Genomic DNA, 27,843 nt, shown 5'->3' with positions numbered 1-27,843 from the left:
TGGTCATATTTCCATAAATGAAGCATCTCGCTAAGGATTTTAAACTATTTCTTTCTCTCCTTGTTGCCTTGCGTTCAGGTGAAAAGCATGGTTTTTACAAGAAGGTAAATAAGCTGAATGCATTTCGAATAACTTATGTCAGAATATATATTTTTTAGATGAACTACATGAGGTTTTTAAAGCAGAAATTTCCTGTTTCTATGGTTGCAGATGCATTTTGTATGCATAACAAAAACAGTGAGCATTCCTTGTATTTTTAAGTCAGATAAGCTGTCGGAGGTGTATCAGTCTGTATCTGTGTGTGTGTGTGTGTGTGTGTGCAAATATATAGCATGAGTGGATTAGTGTGTAAGTTAATATGTCTTTGAATTCTTGTCTTTGTTTGCGTGTGTTTATCTGTGCCTCGCCTCAGTCCGTTCGAGCTGTGTTTTCTGGCCTTATCGACCTGCTGTAATTAGGGGCTCAGAGCTGTAGAGCAGGAAGGCGATCAGAAGCCGCCATGTTCTGCCGAGCCTCTAATTGAAACGTTGAGCGTTGCCAGGTTCACCGTCGGCCCCCCTCGGGTCCCGCTGTCGTCTCTATGCCACCTCCACATCGGTGACAAACATTCTAAAGAGCGAGTGCTAGTCACGAACGATAAGCAGGTAATTGCCTGTAGGCTCAGATGCGAATTAGGAGAAGCTGGTGCTCTAGCTTCATTGGACATGCTGCCAGGGGTTGTTTGTGCCAGTGTCGGGGAAGTGTGACAGCTCAAAGTGATACACACAGCTGAGGTGAGCTCGGAATGTCATTAGCTTTGTCTTATTTAAGCTCCGGTTTCAGACTTTGTCCTTAACATCTGGTATAGGTTGTTAAAGTCCTTGTTTCTCAGAGTTGTAATTTTTCCTTTTAAAAATAGACACAAATGAACGACAAATTCCTCTTTCCTTCCTCCTCCTCACTTCCTTTAGTAACAGCAAATTGCCCTATGAAGCAGCACATAGAGACACCCGGTAGCCTGCAGGGGGCTAAAGGCTGTGCCCAAATCTTGGCATCTGGCTGCTCAGCCTGGCACAGGCCTAGAGGAATGAGCTTGCTTTTCAAAGCCTGGCCCTGTCTTCCAACCAGTGTTCCTGCTGACATTTATCGCCTCGAACCTTTAGTGTTATTGTTATGGCTGCAATAATTCTCGCCACAGGGGAATACTGATGGCGCTCCAAATTGACCAACTCGAGGATTTTAATGTGACAGCTCATCACATTATGGTGATGGGAGCGTGAAAGTAGGCAGCCTGCTGCAATATCATCTTTCTCTACTTGAAAAGCACGCATCCCTGTCATCTGTCTGACAGTCATGTTGTCAGCTCTGTCTTGGACTGCCTATCTGCTGGCATGCATCCTACTCCTGTTTCCTCTAGCTATATAAAAAAAAAATAAGTCTGGGTGGGAGGGAATCGGTCAGTGGCGACAATGTCAACCCCCTGCTGATTTTTCCACGTTCAAAATATTGGCAGCCGTTACATGTTTCCTCAGTGGTGTTTAGTGCCCATCCCTGAAACACTGACTTTCATCATGACATTTGCTGGGTACACTCCAAACGCCCAGTGGCAGCCTAGTTTCTATGGAGATGCTGTAGCTCAATGCGGCTTTGTACAAAGAAATCACGCACAGATTAAAACAGACAAAGTGAGTGGGGGAAAAAAATAATATTGGTCATTAATTGTGTTGCCATCTTGTTTATGCTTTTCCTTTGTTAACCGGCTACTGAAATGGAATCAAATGCTCAGCTAATGTGCGTCTCATTCTGGCAAATGAGCATGCAGTCCTAATTTCAGAGTGTTCCAGTAAATGAGGGTCCGACTTTGTTCCAACATCAAACACCGCAGGAGGCTTGATTGGGGCTTTTGATTCTGCTATTGTTCTGCTGATATGAAAATGTGGTACATTGGCACTTTGCTGGAATTGGCATTCAATGCAGGGTGCTAATTACTACAGAAAGTCTGTCCCACACACATTTTAAAGTGTTTTCATAATCTATTCATTCCCTGGGAATGCTGCAATTCATAGCCCTATGGAATATACATGTGGATGTTTTTTGTGCTATTCCATAGAGTTTGCTTGTTTTATAATCAAGAGTATTCGAAAATAGCCTACTTAAGTAATCACCCTGACGAAATTTATCATTTATTTGCACCATACAACCAAGCAGAGATACTAAAAGACCTTAAGTGGCAGTTACACAGCATGATTGAATCTTCCTTCTTTACCATTTGAGAGATTAGAAGTTCACACAGTCCCTGGGTTTGCACTCTGGAGTTTATTATCTCATTTCAGTGATCCTCAGGGTGCTGTCAATTGTCACTGAGTTATATGCTCTACCCCTACTTATAACGGTGAAATACAGGTTCTACCCCACTCAGTCATTTGCAGTCTTTTCAGAGAAGAAGAAAAAAATGACACTCCTGGGTAATCTCTGGGTCTGAATGAAGCCTTGGAAGCTATTGAGTGGTTTTTTATCACTTATTTATATCAGTTGTCACTGACCCTTGAGTCCTGGCCAATAAGATATCAAAATTAACAGTAATTTTTTCGCTTGAGTGATTCCAATATGAGTTGGGAACACTTGCTTCTTGAAGTTATTGGTCTTTCAGACCTAAAGGTGCTCATTCTACTACCTTTTACATTTTATCTACATTTCAAAGATAAAATTATTTCATGTTCAATTATGGCATGTACCGAAAGTGAAAATTATGTGTATCTTTAACATTTTACGAAGGACTTAAGCTCTTAAGTAACAAATAAAATACTCATACAGTGAATCTATGCCATACTCAGACTTAATGAACCAAGACAACGGAACAAAAATTTAAATTAACCAACAGAAACTTACAGTACTGGTCTCCCTAACCCCTAACGCCAGAGATCTGTCAAGCAAAAGTCCATTAATGCTCCTTGGGACCCAAGGTTAGCTAAATTGGTGATTATAGCTGTTCCAAGTTTGGATTAAACACCATTTTAAGGTTAAGTTTGTGTGAATTTTAGTTTAAGGGCAAGATTGCATCAACTTTAACGTCAATTCAGGATTAAGTTAAATTTAAGGTTTAGTTTTGTGATTAGTTTATAATCCCAATGGCAATTAGGAATTTAGTCGGCTGTAGTGGGGTTCTTTGTTAGTTGTTTTGTTGTGGAGCCAACATGGGTACATGTTTTTAAGGTTGTGGTATAAGATTTGGATGGGGGGGCACACTCTTATAAGAGCGAACAATTGGCTTCAACAAGAAAACAGCATCTTAGAGCCTCTCTGATGGGTTTTTGCCAATAGAGTACAAAGAACATGTTAGAAATCAATTTCATCACACTGAGAAAGTGTATGCCAACGTCTGCTTTGTGGTAACAGAATGCATTAGAGAGCATTAATGCATTAAGACCATTGAACAGAGGCTTTATTCATGTGTTCACATTGACGTGATGTACAAAGACAATTTTCAATGCAGCTTTAAAAAAAGGTATTCTCTCAATCTGTGTTTCTTCTGGTGCTGCAGCTTTTGTTTATATGTTTTAGCTAGAGCTAGCTAGTAGAGTAAGTGTGTGAAAATGCTTTCCATAGCTGTGTGCTCTAAAGAAAGCAAGCAAGAGTGATGGCATGACAAAAAAACAGCAGAGTGTGAGTCATAACTGTTTATGCCAAGACATAATGATATCGTTCCGTTTCAGTGCTAGAGGGGAACATGGAGCATGATGCTTTTGCAGCACAGGAAAGCGTGACGTCTAGACCACAGTGACGAACACTCACCTTCCTGTTCATTAGTCTTTTCCCTCTGGCCCCTGCTAGCATGGCTGCAAAGCTACGCTATCTGTGGCCACCAGGTCCTAAGTTTAATTTGGAACATGATATCTGAATGAGGAAGCTTTTATCTCCCTTTTTATGATACAGTGTGCATGCCTTCTGTCTTCATGTTTTAAGGCACTGAGATTAATAATATGATAGGCCGATGCAAGCTTGGCTTTTCATCACACCTACACTCAGAACAAATAAAGAAGTTGAAATGATCGCAGGCATATTGAAAGCCTTATCGTTTTTTCCTCAATAATGCTGAACTGAAAATGGCACCTAAAGTTTGAAAGAGTTTTCACATCTAAACATATAAAGTCTAATTTAATTGATGAAAAATACATTTAAATTATAACATACAATCAAGACATTATAATTTCCAGATACACCTTTGTAGTTATGCTCTTATTTATTTGTTGTATTGGTACAAAATATCCTGAGGTTTGGCAAGGACATGTTTTATTGAACAGCACACCTTTTCAGGTGTCAAAGGGACAGCGTGTCATACATTTTATAATTTCTGCATTTTCACATTTTTCGACATTTGCCTATTGGCACAAGCTAAGAGTATAAATAAAGGATAGATCTGTTGAGAGAAACATTAACATTTTTTGGCTGTATTTTTAATTATTGATTTCCCCTTGGCTCTCATACGTCTGTCGAGGTCGAAGGGGGCCAGTGTGCTTAAGCCAAAAACCACCCAAATGTTCCTGCCTGAGAAAGTTTCCTTAGTAAACTTTTCTTACTCTCGGTTGACTCTGTACTGATCACACTTGGGATGAACTCGCAGAACACCTGAGCTACATTTTAATGGGGCTGCACATATTTCAGTAGTGGTAGAGAGGCAATGAAAACACAAATAAGACTCTCTTTATATTCAGAGTTGTTGAGCACCAGGCCAGTGCTGGTTTTTATGATCCTGTACCCAGTATTATTTCCTAAAATGCATTACATGGACATTTGATAATAACAAATCAGTTATTTCTCATGTGCTTGTGTGGACAAAAATTTAATTCTATGATACTTTGTGCTGAACGGTGCAGCGAATGATTGTTGCTGCTTCTCTGAAATGAAACAATGCAGCGAAAGTAATATAACCTCATGAAGTTTTCCACCTTATGTTAACCCACGAATGCACCGAACCAGCCCTGTGCTCTCATGTGATGATAAGCCCCTGCAGTGCAGAAAGTCAAACTCTCTCCATCCACCCCACATATCAGAACAGGGTCACTGCTTTACTGCCTGGGGATTCTTATTGGACAATAATAGTGTCTGAGATACCCAGCAGGTGCCTGAATAAACCCTCTAATAGAGCAATTATTCTCAAACAAAAGGTCACCTCAGGCGTGACGACAGGCCCGGAAATCAATAAAGCTCCCAATTACGACTGAAGCACCGGGCCTATATTTGGTCTCCAGCCGCCAGCCATTCAGGAGAAGATCAGATTTCAAGGCAGCCTCATTCCCTCAGTACGTCTTTGAGATTAAGTTACCAAATTTTATTTCAGGAGTCTTTGCCTCACCCCCTTTAAAAATGCATAAATGATTCGGGCCCTACTGAAGTGGTCCCCTTGGCAGCAGACGCCCTGGGAGTCATGTGGCCTCTCTTTTCTTAGCTCACATGAAAGATTACAATTCCTTGTCCTTAGTTGGAAATATTTAAGCTTTGTGAGCAGTGATATGAGCAATTAAAACTCATAAAATAGTTTTGAATCCTGCAACGCCTGAAACATTTTAGTTGCTGTCAGAAAAGATGCTCAAATTCACGCTTGAATTAAGGTTGAAAAGCGGATGATGAGTTCTTTGATGGTGCTTTTGGAGGACATTGGGCATCATGCAGCAACATTCTCTGAAATTTCTCTAAATTTCTGATCAGAGATAAAGAAAAGAATACAACCTCAGATGCAACAAATATTCTTAACCATCCAAATCTGCTCTTACCCAGGTGTGCTGAAAGATGAATCCCACTTGAGCATAAATTGGAGGCTTGTGGCCGATTGTTTGGTATTAGCATAAGTAACACCCCCTAAACACTACATAATGGCAGGTGTTGTGCTGTGTGCAAATACTCTGGCACATGCCCAAGAATTGGAGAGATGCCACCAAAGAAAGGCTGTAAGAAGAAGAACTTCAGCAGTAGTTAAATCAACATATGGTTAAATAAACTTAAACAATAAACAAAGTAAACGTGTGATTTTCCAGAGTGTCAGTACTGGTGTTACTGGAAAATCAAGAACCCTGCAATGGCAAAACATATACCGTGTCAGCAGAAGGGTGCACAGTAGTTACTGACGTGAAAATAGAAGCAAAAAAAACACAGAAGCAAAGCGCTCCATGATGACAACTGGAGGCGGACAGGAGGAGGTGATGTTCTCGCAAGTAGACCTAAGAATTAAAGAAGGAGGTGGCACTGACAGGTGTCCAGTTAGACGCTCCACTTGACAGCAATGCCGCTCCAGGTGCATCGGTTTTATGAGGGCTTCCGACACAGACAATGATCCACTGCCAGGGACTCAGACCCCCACCAGCATGAATTTACAGACACACCAGCCGCTGAAGGTACATTTTGCATGTTCATGTTGGAGATCTACTGTACAAACGCCTTAAAATTAATATATACATATAACTTTTTTTCTACCTGTGGTAGTTTATAGGCTTTTTTGCTGTTATTTCAGTGATGACTCAAATGTTCCTCAAATTTAAAACTTGTGTTTCCTCGAGTTGGACAAACAATCTGTTGACTGTGAAAATTAGATGTTTTTTTCTTGTCTTCTTAAGAGACCACTTGACCACTCGTAATTTTTTCTGTTACCTGAGAGAAGATTGAAAATAAGAAAACACTGGTGAATCGTGGAAATCAATGGGTACTAACAAAATAAGAGCAAATTAAAAATAAGAGGACATTTGTCGTAAATCGCTTCCCACATGAGGCCCATTGTTACTGAATGTGCATAAATGTTCTGAAACAAAACAATGTTCTCTCATTGCCATTTTGAGGCTGATGACGACAGTCTCCCACTTTATTACCTATAATTTCACTGTTAGTGTTTTCTCAATACAGACATCAACCTGACAGTAAAACAAGGTGTATTGTCTACACAGACCTGAAACTGGATGCATCTCCTTGACTGCCTGAGCACATCACAATGTGTGTGATTCTGAACCGTTGGACGTAATGTACTCTCCCCCCTATTGCTGGGGCAACATTGATTTTGAGAGAATGGTTTGTGGGCTGGCTGGTTGAACAAGCTATTAGAGTTTAGTGCAAACCTTTTCATTCAAGGTCATGGCCAGACTAAATTTGTACCGGACTAAATCAGAGGAATTGCTGCACTTACTCCAAGGATATGTCAGAAGGCTACATAATCATTAAATTGGCAACCAAAGTCCATGCTTGGTTCATAATTCAGTGCGGGACTTCTCTGCATGCTCTAATTCTAAAGACCTTCTCTGAACAAAAATAATGCATATTTCAGTTTTAAGGCATATCTCAGTATCAATACCCACCCTTGTATACTCTTCAGTGTGTAGCTTCTCATTTCCAACAGTTTTAAAATCCAGCCGACAGCTGTCTTGAAGAGGAGTAATCCATCTTTATGAGATCAATGGTGTCTTTTGTGTTTGGAGAAATAGTTATCTTGTTCCTCTCAGACAGCGAGTTTGACAACTGGTTGACAACTTTCCAATTAGTAGTTTGCATGTCTGTGTGCCTCACAAAGAAAAGTAGAATGTATGTAAAAGTTCATATTCTGTCATTTCACTAATAACAGTGTATATTATTTTCTGATGGTGCTGTCACACCACTGCTTAAACGTGTCAAAAGCTTCATTACTTTTTAAGTACCTGCTAACAAACTTCATCATGGTTGACAACACGCAACAAGTTCACAATTATGAACCACATCTTATTGTTACATCATTGTATACATTGTACATTACAATATATATTCAATTTCATATATAATTACCTACATTTAGAACTGGGGATGTTGCAGTTATGTGGCATGTGAAGTAACCATTTGGCTATTTTGGGCACTCCCATAATGTTTTCAACTATTTTATCTAATACTGAAATAACCAGAAAACTAATACATTTGAGGACTGCCAGTTAAAAATATAATTAACAAAATTAAGTCTTTTTTTTTTTTCTTTAATCCCAACAAGTCAACATAACTCTGTTTAATTATGACTTGGCTGTAAGTTTGAACAGTGCATTGGAGTCTTGGCATAATTAGATGACAAATTGACAAAGCAACATCGATAGTTTCACCCTCTAGTAATTGACATACACTATTGACTCCGGTGCAAGAGGCATTCTGCATGAGCAAAATCCTTGTTAGCCATTTTTTTTTTCTGTGCATATTGACATCAGCGTGTGCATGAGTGCGTAAATCGCTACCGGCTTCAATGTAATTGAAGGCCATGCGCAAAACTCAGTGTCACACTCTTCACTTCACTTCAGCTATATGTTTTCTCCTTTACCTCCCCCTCCGCCCCAACACCTGCAATTCACTACCTACCCTGCAATTCTCCTCTCACCTCTACCACTCTTTTTATTGTAGTAAAACAGGGGTGGAGGAGGAGAGTCAACACACCCCAACTCAATGACAAGCAACTCTTAGATTTCTGAAAATACATTATTGAGGCTACAGTATAGTAGTTGCCTCCTCAGTCTGTGCAAGAGAGTAAGAAATCCCATCTTCATTCTACAGATGCCAGTAACCTATGTTTGAGAAATTAATACACATGTAATAGATTGTATTCTGCAGATATCTAATTCTAGTAGTGGACAAGTGAGTGTAGCATATAGCAGAAAGTCCTTTCTATACTCCTCCTATACTGTAGCACACACAGCTACACACTTATCAATGTCCTCACACCTATACAGTGCCTATAGTTAAGTATAGCTAAGTTTAGGTTTCTAAAACTTCTTGGTTGAGGTGAGAGAAGGATCGTGGTCATGTTTAAGGTTAGAGAAAGACTGCCCTCATGGTTAAAAGAAACCAACAGTGACTCTCCATAACTCCTCCCCATGATTTTTTGCGGTAGCCATGTCATGGAAATACGCTTCTTCACATGAGAATATCCCTACTACTCTCAACTATGTGCTATAAGTACAGAGCTGAAGCCAGGAGGTGACTATTTTAGCTCTGCATGGAGCTTAATTGCAGGGTGGAAACAGCTAACCTTGCTCTTTCAAAGCTAAAACAATAGGCCTTCCGACACCTTTAAAGCTCACTAATGAACTCATTTTATCTTTTTTTTGTATAATATTAATACAAATATACATGTAAAAATGACTAGTTGTGGTTTAAGGGACAATTACATGTTTTAAGTGTTTCTTGATGAACAACAGCAGGGCGCAGTAATTTCCTGGAGTCTAGTTGTCACAGTGACGTTGCCAGGGAACCGTAGCTGTAGCCAGAGATGCTCTACACAGAAACACTAAGCAGATGGATAAACTCTTTATCAAGAGTTACTTACAGAATGCAACTCCACCGGCTAGCCTAGGCTAATCACCCGCAAGCTCAAACTCACTGAGTGGTGTCTGTCTCCTTACCTCAGATTATTACCCAAAACATCGAACCGTTTATTTAAGCGTTTAAAAAAATGCTTTTGTTTTCCTGGTGAGAACAGTTTCATGTTAAGGCATCCTCAAAGCCCCCATGACAGTGTGTGCTTACCTTTTATTTACTTTATTGACGAACACATTATCTTCATTATAAAGAGACTGACGACCACTCCCGTCTCTCGGTTCAGATTTGATGCACTCACAGAGGCTAATGCACACATTTCTTTGCTACCTGACAGTCTCGCAGGAGACACACCATCGACCTTTCTCTCCACTGTAGCTTGACAGGAGAGCAAACTGCTCACTGCTTGTCAGAGAAGAGAGCACTTTCTCTGGGCTATTTTCAGGTGGAGGCAGCAGAAAGGTAGAGGGAGGAGGGAACAAGGCGGGTAGCAAAGCAAGGACGCCAGAGAATGCATGTTTTTCTTCATTGAAAAATCCATTTGGCTTCTCAGTAATATAACAGTAAATAATAAAAGGTTGCTGCGTCAGAACTGTAAAGCACTTTAGTTTTTGAGCTTCATTTATACTTTGTTGTGTGACTGCGGTTGTGTGACTTCAGTCTTGCAAGCAATACATGTCCACTTGTGGCAAATTACACGAATAAAGCTTCTCTTCGACTATGAGGCGGTGAGTGCAGTTTTCCAAGTGAAGCCGAATGTCGTTCTTGCACGATTATGCGTGAATGTGTTACTCATCCATCTGCAACAGGTCAACTCTACAGCTTCACTTGCAATCCCCCAAGCCTCGGCATCAGGGCTCATTAGCTGTGGCCCACTAAGCGTGTCCATTAGAAACGACTGCCACCTCCGTCTCCTCGATCACAGCGACTGTTTTTTTTGTGCACCTGAGGATTCGTTCAGGATCACCGATTGTTTCATTTAATGTTGTTTTTTAGAGAATTGTCCTTATTTCAGTGCGTTCTCTTTGCCAGTATTTGTCTCCTCTGCAGCTGAGGTGCCAGCCTTGAATTGAAATGTCAAGCTTTTTATCCAGGAAGATGTTATGAAAAGACTCTATGGGGGAGCGTTATGCTGTATTGATGAGAGTGGTTGAAAGCTTTTGAAACCATTTGATTGAAACCATGATTAATATAACCGGATGTAAGTATCATTGTAGACTGAAGGATGCATCAAGCAAAGTAAATGGCCTTCTGATTGTCTGTACCATGAGACGTTTACCACTATCTAAACACAGTGTGCTTCTGTAAACACATTATAGAGATATCAATCAGAATACAACGCCTTGTACTCTGTAGAGAAACTTTCCGGCACATTTCATGCCTCCTCTACTTGCATAATTTTCTTCTTAATGAATGTACTGTTTCTCAACGCATGCCACCCTTTATCTCATGCATGAAGTAAAGCAGCTCGCAACAAGGTGTCCAGTAACACGGCCCTGTTGTTTAGCTAATTGATAGGAAAATATGAATTTAAATCATTAATAGCTGACATGCAGAGAATCTCATCTGATAGGTTGATTAGATTAAACGAGTATATAGATTCTAGATATGGTCCATTTTCTTAAAAACACATTTGATTTCACATTTTCAGAAGCTAAATATGTTGGAAGAATCTCATGATTTTCATTTCATTCTAAGTATGAAGGGCAAATTTTTCTACTGCACTGTAACTTGAAGCCAAAACTGCATTTTTCTTCACCAGATCCTCACCAGATACGAAGATTACAAAATTCCAACCTTGTCTTCTTTCATATAGAGTCCAACAGCCTTGTATATTCAAAAGTTATGAAATAAAAAGGCAAAAGGTTTGTTAATATGTCACAGAAAGTCACAGTTTAATTTTCTTTAAGTATTTTTCTTTGTTGCTGGAAAAACCACTGAAATTCCATGTTAAATCAGATCTAATCAAAATGAGTTTTGCAGCCAGTGGTTTCCTACTGTATATATATGTGGTTGGATACTTGTCTTTAATCTTTATTGAACCACAGCAGAAGGTTGACATTGACAGTATAACTCCTGCTCTTCAGCCCGGCTGTGATTCGCATTCACACCATTTGAACACTCTTTACTCATGGGAGCTGCCTAGTATACTGTGCACTTCTACAGACTGTGGCTGTACTACAGTCAGCAGGAGCTGTCGGGGGTTAAGTGCCTTGCCCTTCGCTGTCTTGGCCGCAGTTCTTGATGGTGAGGAGGTCATTTTGATATTACTGTCTCTACCCTGATTTCTCAGCCAGTCTGGACTTTGATATGGCAAATTGTTAGTTATGATCCATCCATCCGTTTTCTTTACCGCTTATCCTCTAGAGGGTCGCAGGGGAACTGGTGGGGTACACCCTGGACAGGTCACCAGTCAATCACAGGGCTAACATACAGTATAGAGACAGACAACCATTCACACTCACATTAAGACCTACGGGCAATTTTAGAGTCACCAATTAACCTATTGTGTGTTTTTGGTCTGTGGGGGGAAGCTAGGTTACCCCGAGAGAACATGCAAACTCCACACAGAAGGGCTTCAGCCATCTGGTGGGTTCAAACTTGACGATTGGTGATCTGTGGATGTTTTTTTGTTTTTTTCCCTCAGTGAAAACTTTCAATTATTGGAGTATACAGCCTCTGTTCTCTGTCAAGAAGCAAACTAGAAAAGAGCGACCTTTCAAGTCCACAGGGGGCGAGTGTTTCATACTCACAACGGCCAGATCTTAAAAAAAATAGCTATTTCATTATTTGTGTAATGTTCCAAACATTTTAAAGAAAGCTTATCAGGAAAAAACAGCTTTAGAGGAATTCTGTTATGAGCGAGAAAAACAAAAAAACCCCACTTTGGTAGATTTAAAGTTAACCTTTACAACTTTACCCCTTGTGGCAACAGTCAGTGTATTGGTAGTCCTGCTCTCCTCCCCCTCAGTTGGTCAAGTTCATGCCCCGAAAACTTGATGAGCTATCCACCTTCAAACAGCATATATCCTGAGACTACGGGAACCAGCATCTATAAAACCTCCACAGGCACTGAAACAGCAGACACACCCTGCTTTTGTTACTGCATTCCCTCCACTGTCCGCCATTTCCACCTTGTTGTTGCTCTGACTTGTTTGGTTAATACAAACATACCATACCTAAAGCAAATGGCACATGCCTGTTAACACCCCTAATGTCAATGAAAATGTAAAGACGTACAGATAATGTGTATTTTACCAAAACGGACATGCTATAGCTTTAAAAGCAGACAGTTGAGGGGCGAAAGAAATGGGGAATGACATGCAAGAAATGCATGCAACAAAAGCGTTTAAACGCCTAGGTCACCAGGGCAACCAAAGGAATATTTTTCATGCATCTTAAATTGTGTCTAGCCATCAATATAGTTCATCTGTCGCTGAGATTTCTGCTTCCATCCTAATACTGTGTTCTATCATTTCATTTGTGGTGCTTACAGCATAAAACAGACAGACCGACTTCTCTTTTAACTGTTTTCATAGTGGCTATTTGTTCCAAAGAAAGTAGTTCCAATGAAAACTTTTCAGAGAAATCTACTTGTAGCTTATGTAAAGTAATGGGCTTTATCATACAGGCTGTGCAAAATCAAAGCAGAACGATTTGAAAATACGTTTTGGAGGTCAATTGTAATGTCCATGATCTGAGAGCTTATTACTAGTTATGGAAGTCCCTTCCTGAAACCACAATGACACGCAAGCTTTCAGGTGACTGTGGAGTTTCTCTGTGAACAGCTGATTTTTTTTTTTTTGGTTATTGCACAGTTTCTCTTACAAAAGAACTAAACTGACCTTGTATTGTTATTGTTTGTCCAACACTAATTGTTCACCAGACCATTATGGCACTCAGTGTGGTTGCTAGGCGATCGGTGATGCTACTGCAGAGCCTGTACAGTTTTAAGCAAACATACAGGTATTTTCCTTGGTGACGTTCTTACAGGAAGACTCATGGGTAAATGAATTCCATACAAGGGCACAATTTAGACAGTCTGTATATACAAAAAGCACTTTACACAATATGTGCATACATGCTGTACTGAGTGCAGAAGGCTGTAATCATAGGTAAGAGTTCCTATAATGGAACAAAAAAAACAAAGCCTCTTTTCCAGATGGAGTTCATTTCGGTCACACATGTACTACACACGTGCCTCAGCAAGCATTTAGAACTGTATTGAATAAGTGCTCATGTAATATGCAGCTATATGGTATATTGAATGTGGAGCACAAAAGCCTTAACCACCAATTATTCAATATAATACTTACAAACCTGTTAAATCATTCAGCGGCCACTCTGACATGCAAAGCACGCTCTCTCTCCCATTTTCAGCTGAATAGCATGAACAGTTGGGTTGTGGCAGTAACAACAGGTGGCCAGATGAGGGTAAGCGGTGAATTTTTTTTTTTTTTTTGCGCCTTTGACAGGGTTGCCATGGAGACCCAACAAGAGGCCACACAAACAAAGTGGATGGATGGGTGGAAATACCTCATGTACATAATAGCGGTACACATATTTTGATTTATTATTCCGAATGAATTATTTTTTTTTATTTTTTTGAGTCCACTGTGCCTTTATGGAGAACTCACTGAGTGTATTTGAGCATCCACTGGGCAGAGACTGGGGTGCTATTGTGTTCATAATACATGAAAGCACCCATCAATGTCCTGCTTCTTCTGTCTCACACAGCGACAGTGGCTGTGTTTGCAAGTGAAGTAGCTGCCCCAAGCAGTTGATTTTTTTTCTTTCCCTCGGAGAGAGTTGAAATTAGGTGATTCTACTTTCTTTTTTTCTTCTGAAAAAAAAAAGATTGCTCTTAACTATCAGACATTTTTCATTGTGAGAGCACTTCAGCCAAACATTATGCCAATTATAAGAGGCTGGGAGTCTATTCTTTCAACATGAATGTTCATATTTTGTCTGCGACAGCGATAAAAAACAGCAGGCCAGAATACATTAGCCTGGGCAAACATCAACAGGAGCAGCAGCCTCTTTTTATTAGACCCCTGCGCCTGGAAGCAGTGGGTTGTGGGGCATTTCATTTCCAGGAAGCGTGTGCGTCTGCCGGTGCATATTGTTTCCATGACGGCAATTTATTTTGCTGGAGTGGCGCGACAAGTGTGCGTTATGGAATGAAGGCTGATAGATAAGAACAATAGGAAATATACTTTTCAATTCTTAATGTTCCTGAGAGATGCAGCACACACTGGCACTGCCGCCTGGCCACAGTGAATACCAATCGCTCTGGGTGTGGGCTGAGGGGACATGCTGCTCTGCAGTGAAATCTTCCTGCCTGACTTTCTCTCTGCTTCCCTTTTCTTCTGGCTTTCTGTATTCTCCCCAACTCTCCTCACCACAGCGGCTCAGATGACTTTCTAGTTAGTTTTCTAGCTGCAAAGATTCCATGCAAAAACACGCTACGGGCTTTTTGACAATGCTAAGTAAGACTGAGCAGCAAACATGCATCTCATAAAACTCAAGTAAGTCAGGCAGGTGCTATTTCTGTAACAGACAGCAGCACACAGCTTAATAATGTAACATGAAATTGAAACTTTGCTGGTTTATTAGGTCTTAAATATTGAGACTTCCTGACAAGAGACTACTTGAGGTCACACAAACAGTGACATTCTCCTCTCAGAAGCAAAAGCAGAAGTAACATGACATTTTTATATCACCACAAAACCTCTTAGAGAGAAAGATGCTCGGGATGAAAGTGTCTTTAACAGTGTAGATTGCGGTTTGCATACCATCTCCCAGCAGCACAGGTTAAGTCTTACAGTGACCACAATCTTTCCCTTATTTTAACCAAGTAGTTTTAGTCACCAAATCTAAAAGCGGCTATAATCAATATTTTCATAACAACAATGGATCAAGTCAACTCTTATAATGATAATTGCACAGGGGATTGTGTGACTCTGCAGTTCCACTCAGCTCTATGGAGCTTCTTTCAGCTCATTGTTTTGATTTGTCAGAAGTGCAAATATGCAACTGTTTGCCATATTAACTTAAAGGTGCAGTGTGTAGAATTTAGTGGCATGTAGCGGAACAGAGTGGGTAGAAATGGAATATAATATTCATAAGTATGTTTTAATGAGTGTGTAATCTAATGAAAATAAGAATCATTATGTTTTCATCACCTTAGAAGGAGCCTTTTAAATCTACATTGGGAGCTGGTCCCCTTCCACGGAGCCCGCCATGTTGCACCGCCATGTTTCTACAGTAACCTAGAGTGGACAAACCAAACACTGGCTCTAGAGAGCATTTCTCACAAGTTTTGCAGCCAATGTAGGTTCTCCTACTCGCTTGTAAAGGGAGGGGGAGGGGAGATGTTGTCACTTGGTTGCAATCTGTAACCTCACTATTAGATGCCACTAAATCTTACACACTGATCCCTTAAAAGGTAATAATACGTCAATGTTATGTTTCCAATTTTTTGCCACTGCCCCCATGTGGCCAGAAAAATAAATTGCAGGTTTAACAAACTTTAATAGAGACGGCAGATGGAAAACCCTCATATGAATCAATTTTGTAAAACTATATTAGTCTGTTTTAAAGGGCACACGCAAACTACCTTTTTTTGTTAGTTAGGTTTGAGGACTTTTTTCTCTCACTCTGTTTTTTCTGTGACTGTTTTTGTGGTTATTTTTACGATTGATGTGTAGTTTGATTTTTTGGCATTTCGTCCTTACTTAACAGAAGTAACAGACTGGAAACACTGGAAGAGAGTGAAGGGGAAGACATGTAACAAAGGTCCCCAACCAGGGATGTTGCAGTTACATGGTTTACATCTTTGACCACTAGGCCACAGGGACAACCATGTCCTTTGTTTTTGAAAGGAGGTACAGGATCTAAGAGACTGGCCATTTATGTTTTTACTTCTCTGCTGGATAAGGCTATCTTTTGGTGTATAGAAATAGGCTTTGCTTTTACCCACTCTGTAAATCTCACTGGTAAAGTTTAGTTATTGATGATTAGTTCTTTCTCATATTCAGTTCTTTTGTTAGTTGAGCACCTACTTGCCTCATGAAGTAGTGACAGCACACTCTTTCCGCAACTTAGCTGAAGTTGACACTGGAATTAGCCACTAATTTCATACAGAACATTAAAATGTGTGTATATTCCGTGTGAACAGGGATCAATGTGTACGTGACTTCCAGGAGGTCGTCCAGTCAAACAGAAATAAAGGATAATGAACTGATCTGACTGTGAGGCAGGTTTCTGAAAGTGTTAAATTAACTCTTCAGAGCGGTGACATGTACCAACGATCACCTACCGTTGATTTCTACACACATTCACAGCAAACGAACACTTTAGTTTTGCTTCCTAAAGTGAATTCAGACTGAAAAGATTGTGAAGGCAATGCTACACGGCGCATTTGCAGAGTTTGTCACTGAAATTCTACACAGATCCAATTTAAGTCAGAGGTCTGGAACTTGCTTTTGCTTCACAGAGTCAGCACATCACACATTTGCACACAAGAGTAAAGCTTGAGATCCTCGGCTAATTATACGCTGGAACATTTCCCGGTGCCGCCTTTGAACAGACATCTGTCGTTAAAGCAGCAGTAACATACAACAGACAAAAGGATGACCACACAACTCATTTTCTACCTGCACAATACTCCGAACAGATCTCTGCCTCCACTAGAAGTCATTTTTACATTTGTGTGCACTTGTATCACCGCTGAAGTTAAAAGATGAAGGTAAATCTCTGATTCTGCGGAGCCGCGGCAACATTTGTGGATACATTTCGCCTCCCTTGACAGATGTGTAGGCACACACTGCCACAGCAAAAGTGATGAAATGGGGAGAAACTCTGGCTCTATTCTGTATTGTTCTCATTTCCTAAAGAAGACTTATGTGACTGACTGGCAAAAAAGCAAAGAAATATATTTGCCCTCATGCATTACACATGAGAGTCAGGTAGGAAATGCTTTTTCCCTCATGTGAGTGCCTCATCACATGTTTATCCACATCATAATGCATGTTTAAGAAGCAGAAGAGCTATAGCTAAAGGGGACTCTTGTTTCCATAGTGGCGAAACAGGAAAATGATATAGAATAGATAGGATTAATTGCCTATGCAGAATGTGCACTTGCATATAAATGGGCATTTTGTCTATCGCTGCATCAGAAATATATAAAGTACATATATATTATCAAGTATGGGATTAATGATGAGCCCCAGGGTTTTGTTGGTTATTACTTTCATCCTATGCAAATCATGTCAAAGTGTACTCTGTATCCTAAGGACCATTCCCACAAGTTTATTTCCACTATGTTTTAGCAGCTCTGTGCCACACACACACACACACACACACACACACACACACTGTTTCATCCTCTGGCTATGTGTATTCTATATGGCATTTTATAGAGATGTGATTTAGTGCAAACTCTGTAGAGAGAGGTCAGCTGGGGGTGGCGCCCTCCCAGTATCTCTCTAATGGACTGGAAGAGATTCACTCGCAAATCAAACAAACCAGGCGGAAGAAGCTCAAGAACAACACGTGTGCACACATACACGCACACACACATACACGCACACACATACACGCACAATGGCCAGTTGGAAATTAGTTCTCCCGCTGTGAGTAACAAACAAGCCCGCTTGTTTATGTACAGCCCTATCTTTGCACCTCGATGTATGACAGCAACAACATTGTCCAAATGGGTGTAGATGCAATTATTGCATTGACGTTCTTTGACCAGTGAAGCACAGAGCTGGAAGAGGCGTTTTGGAATCTTTTATTCAAAGATTAAAATTCTAATCGAGGAAGATATAAAGGAAAATCCATCTGTACTAAAAACCACTTAAACAATAGGAGAGGATTTGGATTTTGAGATTAATCCAGTCATATTTTTGTAACAATGAAGTTGGTTTGAGGAGGATGAAAGAAGCAGAGACTCCAAATCACTATATTTAAGGATTAAACTCACATTTCTGCACTGTAAAAAGGAGCTGAAATGATACCTTTACTTTCTTGTCTTGTTACAGCAGTAATTAAAACTAAAACTGATAAGGATATTTATCAAGCATCATTACCAAAACCAGTACCATTAGCATTCTTTATCAGTTTCATCTTCTTTTTTTTTTCAACAAACAAAACTTTTCGTGCAGAGAGACAGGGGCATAATTGTTTTGTTATTTGCATTTAATTTTTATCATTTATACTGTATACTTTTAATGTCGGATGTCTATGTTAAACATGGTTAAAGTTACAAAACATGAGGTGAATGTATGGAAAGTCAGCCTGCTCTGAACGCTCCTTTTATAAAGTTACCTCTACTTTCACGTCAAACTGACGTCAGGTCGTTTGCACATGCACAGAAACGGCTGTCCGTTACGTAGCCTTTGTTTCTAAGGTTGTTCCACGAGCTGTTCGCGTTGTTCACCCACATATATTTCATATTGGATGTGGGCTCGAGCATGCACAGATGTATTTAAGAAGTTCATATTTTGAGTAAATAAATGGGGTAAAAAGATGGTAAAATCAGAGTACTACTGTTTGTTTACATAGCCTCGGGAGCTGGCAGAAGCTGGCCAATCAGAGCAGAGTGTGCTCATCGGGAGGGGGGCCTTAAAGAGACAGGAGCTAAAACTGCCTGTTTCAGACAGAGGCTGAACTGAGGGGCTGCATAAAGAACCAGTATAAGATAGATGTAAATCATGCAAAGATATTCCAGTAGAGCCCCAGAATAAAAATATAGACCTAGAAATGTCTTTGTCTCACCTGTTGAAACAGATCTGCATCTTTCATCTTTTCATCATTTTTTTTTTCTCTTCAGGTGTTCATTTTCGTCAATTTAAGTTAATTTTATTATATTTCTTTCTTATTTAATGTACAGTAATCTACACATAATTCTGTTGTGTTACAGCTGTTGATATTGCAAGGTTTTTGTTGAGCAAGAGCAAAACAGTCTCAAATAACTTAAAGTTTCAACTAAATTCTTAATGATGAATGTGTCTCGGTGGTTGCTGTTAATAACTTCTGTTGCCACCTGCTGCATCAAACATAATAATAATGAAACCTCGTCATACTGAGAGACGTCACTCTCATTATTTTATGATTTGCATCTGTTGTTGGAGAGTCTGTACCCGACCTGAGGTTACAGGTTTGATCCACTTAGTTGCCGCCTTTGTTCCTGTGAACAGCTTGTGCCATATTGAGTCTGTCAAGGTGTCAGTGAACAAGCCACTGAACCTCCGGCTGCTTGTCTGGGTCTCTTTCTGGATAAGTGCATGAATTAAAAGCATATTATCAGCTAAATGCTGACTTACTCAATACTGACTGACTCATTACATTCTGTTACTGTGATCAGTTTGATTTTAGCAAAAAAAAAATACACTTCTTCGCTTGCTGCAGTCTGTCAGTATTCCTCCTCTGCTTCTTCATGATGCATTCAGCCTCTTCAGCTCTTTCCTCCTATATTTCCAATGGCACTGTGCTATCAGTGAATAGAGATCCATGCCTATTAAACAATGTGGTATTTTTGGCAACACTATTCATTTTCCATATTGTATAATTAAACAGATGGAATAATGCATGAAAGTACAGAAAAATATGCACATGCATGCACTAGCATACGGGCCCTTAAATAACAGATACCCTGCTATAGCTTTAGCGTGTTCATTGAGAGTCTGAATTAATGACCTACACCATTGCTAATGCTGGAGGCCTAAGACATTATCATTTTGTCCTCAGGGAGAATACATGTAGCTCACACACGCATAAGACATTTTAGTTTGGGCTATTAAAACACCAAAGGGAGATGGGCCTAGCCTTCATCTCCACTTCAGCATCCAATAAAGCTAGCATGAATGGAACAGTTACTCATGCTATAGAGCTTTATTCATAACTAGTTTCTTGCCATTATGCTCATAAATTTAGATCAAATAGCTCAGTTTCATAAAAAAAGAAGTGCAGAGTGCTTTACAGGGTGATTAAAACTTAGATACAGACAGATATATGAGCTAAACTCAACAGAAATGTATTGAGAAGATAGTGTTGGTGCTAACTTCAAATTAGCAGGCTGCCTGTGCTTTCGTTGCTGAATGCTCTATCATCAGATATAAAAATGAGTTCTGGAAATGTGAAGTAAACAACTGTTGGGTTGATGAACTGGAAGCATGTCAGATAATCAAAGACCAGAGTTTCACAAACCAGGAGCAGGATCTTAAAATCAATGCTGTAATGAACAGGTACGGTAGCCAGAGGAGGTGTTTGAGAGTGGAGAGATGGTACTGTAGGCGTCTGTATTTTGAATCAGCCGACGCTTTATATACACACAAGGCTTTCACAGTAATCTAGCCCGGTGATGACAAAGGCTTGGACAAGTGTGTCTGAATCAGCCCGGCACAGAAAGCGTTGCGTTTTTTGAGAGACTCCTGAGAAGACGGAAGGCTACCTTGGACTCGTTCTTGTGAATAGAAATTAAAGGTGACCATCAGTAACAACTCCTGTGTTCCTGACCTGGTGAGCGTCCTTGAAGGAAAAATACCCAAATTGATTTATTTTGCCATTTCAGTGTCTTTTTTTGTTGTTTTTTTTTTTGTGTGGAATGAAAAAACTTAACTTTGGTAGTTGTTTACTTTGTGAGACACTGGCAGAGTGTTGAGTTTTACACTCTCAGGGAGGAATCAACACTGATGATTTCTGTGCATGCTCTGCAGATTTCAACATGACAGCTACTGAAAGCTAGAAAACTACCAGGATCTTGTTTTTATTCCGGTTTGGACCTGAATCTATCTATAGTGTCCCATCCTTTTTTTTTTCTCCCTGTCTGTCATGTTTCGGTCACGCTTCAAGCTTTCCTGTCAGTGGATTTTCCTGCAAGCCTCCCAACACGTTATTTATTTACTGTTCCTGCAAACTCTGATGCCTGCCTCCTCTTATACCTCATCTCTCTTCTGCCATAGTCACTTGTAATCACCCCGTCATTACTTCAGCACATAAGGTCTAGCTAATTAGTCCAATCATTATCATAATTACAGATCACAGAGGCATGATCAAGAAGGTTAGGGAAGGATTTTTCAGCCTGTGTCTGCACCCTTATCCGGACTGAATAAGTGACTACCGTTATTCCCCCAGAGCCCGGGGAAACAGGAAAGAGATGTCACAAGTTGGTGTGTTATTGGTGAGGTTTCCGTCCTGTGCTCTTTTTGACTAAATCGTTTGTGGTCCAATTGTCAGTATGCTTCACTCCCAGCAAGATATGGATCCCGCTGCTCATTCTCTCTGTCTGTCTCTCTCTCTCAGAGGGAGCTTCGGAGGATTTTTATCTCCACCAGGAGGACGCTCGGTTACAACGCCATTACACTATTCGATGCATCTTAAAGAAATCTGAGACTATACATGCCCCCAGACACACCTGGCTGAGATCTGCTGCACTCCACTGAGGGCACTCTTCTAGTTATATATATATATTTTTTTTTTGGATAGCTTCCAATGTCAATATGTTCCCACAGAGATGCTGATCTATATGGAAATGCTGTTTGACATTGACTCTTTAGTCATTGTAACAGTGCAATAGATCTTTCAGCATGCTGGATGTTTCTGTAGCAGGAAGTGGAGAGAAAATAAGAAGTGATTTCTGTTACTGTAGACTTGCAGCCTCTATCCAATGTATGTGTGTGTGTGTGTGTGTGTGTGTGTGTGTGTGTTGGCTTGTTCTACAGCAGTAGAGTTAAGTATTTACTGTGATTGGACAGCCCCATTAACTTTTCTACTTTTTTTCTTCAACTAGAAGGAAGTACAATTGAGAGCGCAGATGATCTCTGTCTCCGTTGTCTGTCTACTAAAACAGAAAGGTCACTCATTTTTTGATAAAAACTTCCTCCAACCGCAGTCGGAAAGGTTGAGTGAATTCAAAGAAAAAATTTGCTGGAAATTGTTGGCCTGGGACACGCTGTGAGATTTGAAGCTTCAATGAGCAGCTGCGTTGATTCTTGTATAACAGATAATGGAACAAAATTGCTTGGACCTTTTTGATGGGCCCTTTACCTTTTAGCAAATCACTTTAGCTACACTCTGGAGCTTAACACACAGTGTGAGACATGCTGTAGCCCAACCAGCAAGATACTGACTGATTGATTTTATGGACATAGAAGACAATGAAACAGAGGGATGTAAATATGAGAACACTTGTTTCCAGCATGGTCCCTGATGTCAGAAAAACAGGACATATCTTCTTTAGTTTAGGATGCCCTCCAGTATATCTGAATATACACACATACACACACAGATATGAGTGTTATATTTAAGACGTTGTGATGGGATCATGCTCAGCTTCAGATTGATAGTTATCTATAGTGCAGAAATGTTTGAATAGCACTCATAACAAACAGTCATTACTCAGCATTGTCTTCTCTTTTATTGTGCATTACGCAGCTTGAGATTGCCGTCTTGCTCGCTTTACATCCCATTATTGCCTGTAAGACAAGTAGTTTCTCTCTATAGAGCCGTTTTTTTTTTCTCCAATTCTGTCACCATTTTTACATTTGTAAATCCCACTCACGCCTCCCTGCAGTCACACACTATATTGACCACAACGATCAGCAGTAGGCTCCATGCCGCTCTCATAAAAATCTCCAGTCGGATTTTCATTTCTTTTAGAAAAAAAATAAAAATAAAGATGGTTCCGGAGCGATGGCTCAGCACAGAATTGGAGAAAATAAATCATATTGTAGACTGTCAGCTCATAACCTAACTCGCTGTGGATCTGTGAAACGATCACAGCTCAACAGAAACAATTGAACTCATGAGTGAGCAAGTTTGTTGTGTAGGTTTATAGATGGTTTCATTTTGCAATAATCTGCCCCGATCACCTCGGTTACATCAAAGACTTTTGCTGTTTGTCAGTTTGATTGTGTACCTGTAGGAAAGTTGATTTAATGTTGAGTTTTATGAAGCAGAGCTGAAAGTAATTTTCATTCTCATTCAGCCTTGGTTGACTTTTTTTACTTTCTAAGAGGTTGTTGTAATGTATAAAGTTTCTGATTGAGTTCAAGTTCAAGTTTGTTTTTTGTTTTTTTCTGGTATTATTCAAAGTTATTTCTTAAACTTGTGCTGTAGATTAGCAAAGTTGAAGTTTAGGTGTAAAAAAGTCCTCCGTCTGTCCTGAAACTCTGACGGTTAAACCATCGGTACAAAAGGTGAACAACTGTGTTTGAAGAAATCTGCTTCTTTGGTTTAAAAATGTCAACAGTACAAGCCTGTGAATGTAGGACATTAAAATCAAGTACAACTCCCAAGAAGAATCTTGAAACATCCAATTACCGAGCTTAAAACGCCGTTGTATCTCCTTCTATCAGCTTTGTAGAAATCTGACAATATATTAAATCAGCTCACTTCTGGATTCTTGGTCAATTTTTGTGCCACTGTCTTCTTGTCCATATCAACGGTGGCTGTCACTCATGGGTATTGCAGTATTTAGAGCCATTCTCTATGCAATTCAGTTCATACTGGTGGCCATAACGTACAATAAACCTTATATTGTTTTGTTACCCAGAAGACTCCAGTGTTTACTGTCTGATGGAACATTAAGGATATCATTGAAAGTAAAATTTCAAAAGGGGAAACTAGTAAAACACTTTCCACTCTTTCCACTTTGAAGCTCTTTAAATATGTTTACCCTACTCAACCTGTATCATAAGCCCAGTAAATCCCACCTATTGAGAGTAAATCCTCAGCACACCTTAGCTCACTAAACCGAGCGCTGCATCCAAAGCAACATGTGAAAGTTTTCTTAATCTTTTCCGTCTCGTCTCTGCCTGAGGTGTCCTTCCTCGTAGCCGTCACGGCTCTGCAATGTGACCGTACAGCTAACTAACAGGTTTCCTGTTTTAATGAATTTAGGTAATGGGCAGTCTAGTAAATAGCTCCTATTGGTCTTATCTGCAGGCTAATGATGTCTTGGGCTCCTTTCAATTAAGGTGGGATCGAGGTCACTCAAAGGTTTGCTTCATAGCTCATCCATTCGGCTTCATTAAAGCCGTAGTGTGTATTCATTAACGACCCGGCCACAGGTCCCTGAAGCACATGCTCGGCTTCTCTTTTTATCCCCCATAAACTAATTAAGAACATATAATCCTCCACTAACAGTTTGGGCTTTGGACCCTTTCTGCAGAGTCCCTCTTGGTTAGGGTTTTTTTTTTTGGCGCTGGGTATCTGTGTGGTAGCCAATCAGGGCTGAGGTGAGAAACTTTCAGGGCTGCTTTGTTTTGAAAGTCATACATTGAACCATTTTTAATCCATCTGAGTGCTTTATTGGCTAAACTGTTTGTGTCTCATTTTCTTTCAGAATTCAAGACAATTTAACAAGATCTAATAGCGGTGTAGATATATGGCCAATCCTGGTTTTAGCATCTCTTGCAGTGTTTGCTACCATAATATATTGTGAAAAATTTGTGCTCATTAATTTGTTTTTCTGAACGCAGCCACCTGCTGCAACTCGCCATGTGATAAATGCGTTTCACCTGCACGTTATTTGATTCAGGAACGAACAAGAAGCCAGAAGCTGCTTTTCACTCCTGTATTGTTCAATTTCATATCCTGCGGTGATACTTTGTCTAGTGCCATATTCATTCTTTAAAATTCAGTTTTCACTTATAACAATATTAAACTGAAATAAGTTCATTTGTTTCTTGCTTTGTCAGTCGGCCCCAAAAAAAAAAAAAAAAAAAAAAAAAAAATCGCCTCAAGGTTTCTCATAACTCAGACTTGTTTTCCCAACCCCGGAGCCCCTCTCTACGCTATTGTCAAGCATGCAATTCAGCAACGTGTCGTGGGCTCCATTTTTATCTGTCACATTCGTTTGCGGGTGATGGCCGCTGATGCTCGGCTCATTAAGAATTCTCCCCCTCCTCCTCCTCCTCCTCCTCCCCCTCCTCCTCCTCCTCCTCCTCCTCCTGCTGCTGCTGCTGTTGCTGGTGTGTCTCCTTGAGAGCCGAGGGGCTGCGACTCTGACTCACGTTCGTCCTTGACTGACACCCCCCCCACCCAACACACACACACATCTTTTCTTTTCTTGAGTTTGCTATTATACTTCCTCTGATTCTTTCCCTTTTCCTCACTTCATTCTTGTTAGATATGGCTTGTCTCTCTTTTTTCTCATTCCCCCACGTTCCCACATATTGTTCTTTTCAATTTTCTTTCATTTGGTCCTCATCTCTTCGTCGTAAATTGTACTCTGATTCACTTCCATGATAGTCTTTTTTTACTCTTTCTAACCGTGTCTTTCTTCTCCTCTCTGTCTCTCTCTCTCTCTCTCTCTCTGTAGGAGCTGGTGGGCAGTAACCCTCCGCAGAGGAACTGGAAGGGAATAGCGATCGCCCTTCTTGTCATTCTGGTCATCTGCTCGCTGATCGTCACCTCCGTCATCCTGTTGACACCAGGTACACGGCGCAGGAAAGAGGAGGGGGGGGCGGCAGCAGGAGGAGCCGCGACACCATACACCACACATCGCTCTGTTTACACGGCTATTATTATGCACAGACATGCCCATTAGGTTTTACAATCAATCTCACCATGAACAATGCAAAGAATAATGTGTATGTGTGTGTGTGTCTCCGTCCTTGTGTGTGGTCTACGCTCTCATGCGATATTTGCAGTGTCACCCACTGTAATGTCACAGTTTACTTCCACATGGACACACTCGGTCTAACGACCACTTCAGTGAAGGTCAGTAAACCTCATTGAAGTCAGCTTGCGCAACATTGCTTTCTTTATAAATGCAGTCCCCATCTGTCTCCTCCACTTAGTCCTCCTTTTCTCTTTTACACACGCAGCGCACACATTCGCCTTAGTTATTTTTTAAGGCATCTGAGTTTCGTTTCAGAATGACCTTCAGGTTTTCTGTTTGCGGATTTACATGAAAGTTTAATCAATAGGCCATCTGTTTATATTCAAGCTCGTAAAGCCCTTTGATATGATTTTCTGCTCTGCCAGAGCCAAATCAGTCAATATAACTGCCAATGTACTATAATTCAGTTACAAAGACAGTAATCACTGTGCCCTTGTTTATGATTTCTTGTCACAGAAAATTGCAGGTAATGCTTCCCCTGAAGCCAGGGGCATGGTGGCAAAGCAGGGTCAGAGATTATAAAAAATACAGACTTTTGATGTTTTTGTTTTTCTACATAATCCTCCGAGATCTAGACAGGTGTCTGAGCGAAAATATCGCCTGCGTAGACCTTAGCACAGCAGCAGGTGTCAAAGCAGCAAGGCTTAAAACACCTTGTCACCTCCTGCCTGTGACCTGTTCCTATCCCGGGGTGTTTGTTATGGACTCAGATGAACTTGAGCTGTTTAATGTGCCACTTCTAAACAACGCGGGGCCAGTGGGAGTCGGGCAGAAAGTGAAGACCGGGCAGGTGGTGTCTCCAGCTTGTACCTCGCCCTAATCCGTCCCCTCCCCGCAGCGACTCTGTGTGCTCAAGCAGAACTACTGTTCCGCTCCGAGTCTCAACACGGGCCGGGTCTTTGCAGAAGCTCCGGGGCCTCAAGCAGACTTCCCATAATAAGGCTGTTTGTAGAAGATGTTTGGTATTTTAGAGCCTTTTGGGATATTAAAATATGTTCTGCCCTCATAAAATGCAGGTCTGAAAGTTGGTGCAGATTAATTAGGTATCTCGAGCAACGGAGATGAGCTTCAGGATGATGTAGCTCGATAAATCATTCCTCAAGGACAGAAGTTTGTTTGCACAAAGACAGTTTCTTTTATTCTTTCTTGGGGTTATCGTTGTCTGGATAGACTGTTAATTGAATCCCTGGATTCTTCAAAGTCGATTGTATTTTCTGTACTCGTTGTATGAACTTAAAGGAAACGTTTACCCTTAAATACTCTTGTGCTGTCACAGATCTTCAATCTGGGATGTTCAGCACACAAAATAGAATCATTTAAATATTTCAGACTTTTAAGATTTGATGAAACGTTCAGAGAAATGGGAATTGGTGTAATGTTGATACTCTTGATACAGATTTTACCCAGAACATCCTGTCAACATATTTTTTATATGCTTGTGGTTTGGGGCTGTTTTTCATGGTTTGGTCTTGGCCCTTTAGTTCAAAACAAGGGAAATCTTCATGCCATATCTGACATTGATGTTTTAGACAGTAGTGTGCAACTTTGTGGCAACACTTGAGGCTCTTTTTTTTGTTTCAACATGACAATGCTCCCCATGCTCAAAGCAAAGTCCATGAAGGAACAGTTTTCCTAGTTTGGTGTGAAAAATACTTGACTGACCTGCACAGAGCCCTGACCTCAACCCCATCCAACACCTTTGGGATGATGTAGAGATTATAAACCAGGCCTGGTATCCCAATGTTGGGCAGCAACATTGGGATACCAATGTTACCAATGGGAGCAAATCCCTGCAGCCAGGTCCCAAAATCTTGAGAGGAGTTGATGCAATTATATAATTATATTCTCAAATATCACATGGGTGCAATGTTAGGGGTTAGGATTGGGGGTTAGGTTAGGGGTGGCCATTAGGTATATTAACGGAACATCTT

At 40.5% G+C, this 27,843-nt stretch overlaps 1 protein-coding gene across 4 annotated transcripts in view; it reads left to right on the top strand.

The window, feature by feature from the left end:
• dpp6a (dipeptidyl-peptidase 6a) overlaps positions 1–27,843 on the top strand; it is a 198,087-nt gene that overhangs the window by 116,603 nt on the left and 53,641 nt on the right. For all 4 annotated transcript variants that reach the window (XM_067578403.1, XM_067578404.1, XM_067578406.1 and 1 more), the window contains one exon: positions 25,610–25,724. In XM_067578403.1, the coding sequence (XP_067434504.1) occupies positions 25,610–25,724 (115 nt within the window). The remainder of the gene's footprint in view (positions 1–25,609; positions 25,725–27,843) is intronic.

This window comes from Thunnus thynnus, chromosome 21, assembly GCF_963924715.1.
Source record: "Thunnus thynnus chromosome 21, fThuThy2.1, whole genome shotgun sequence".
In the NCBI taxonomy this organism is placed as follows: Eukaryota; Metazoa; Chordata; class Actinopteri; order Scombriformes; family Scombridae; genus Thunnus; species Thunnus thynnus.
The sequence above is the reverse complement of the archived record's forward strand: the minus strand, read 5'-3'. Positions and strand labels throughout refer to the sequence as shown.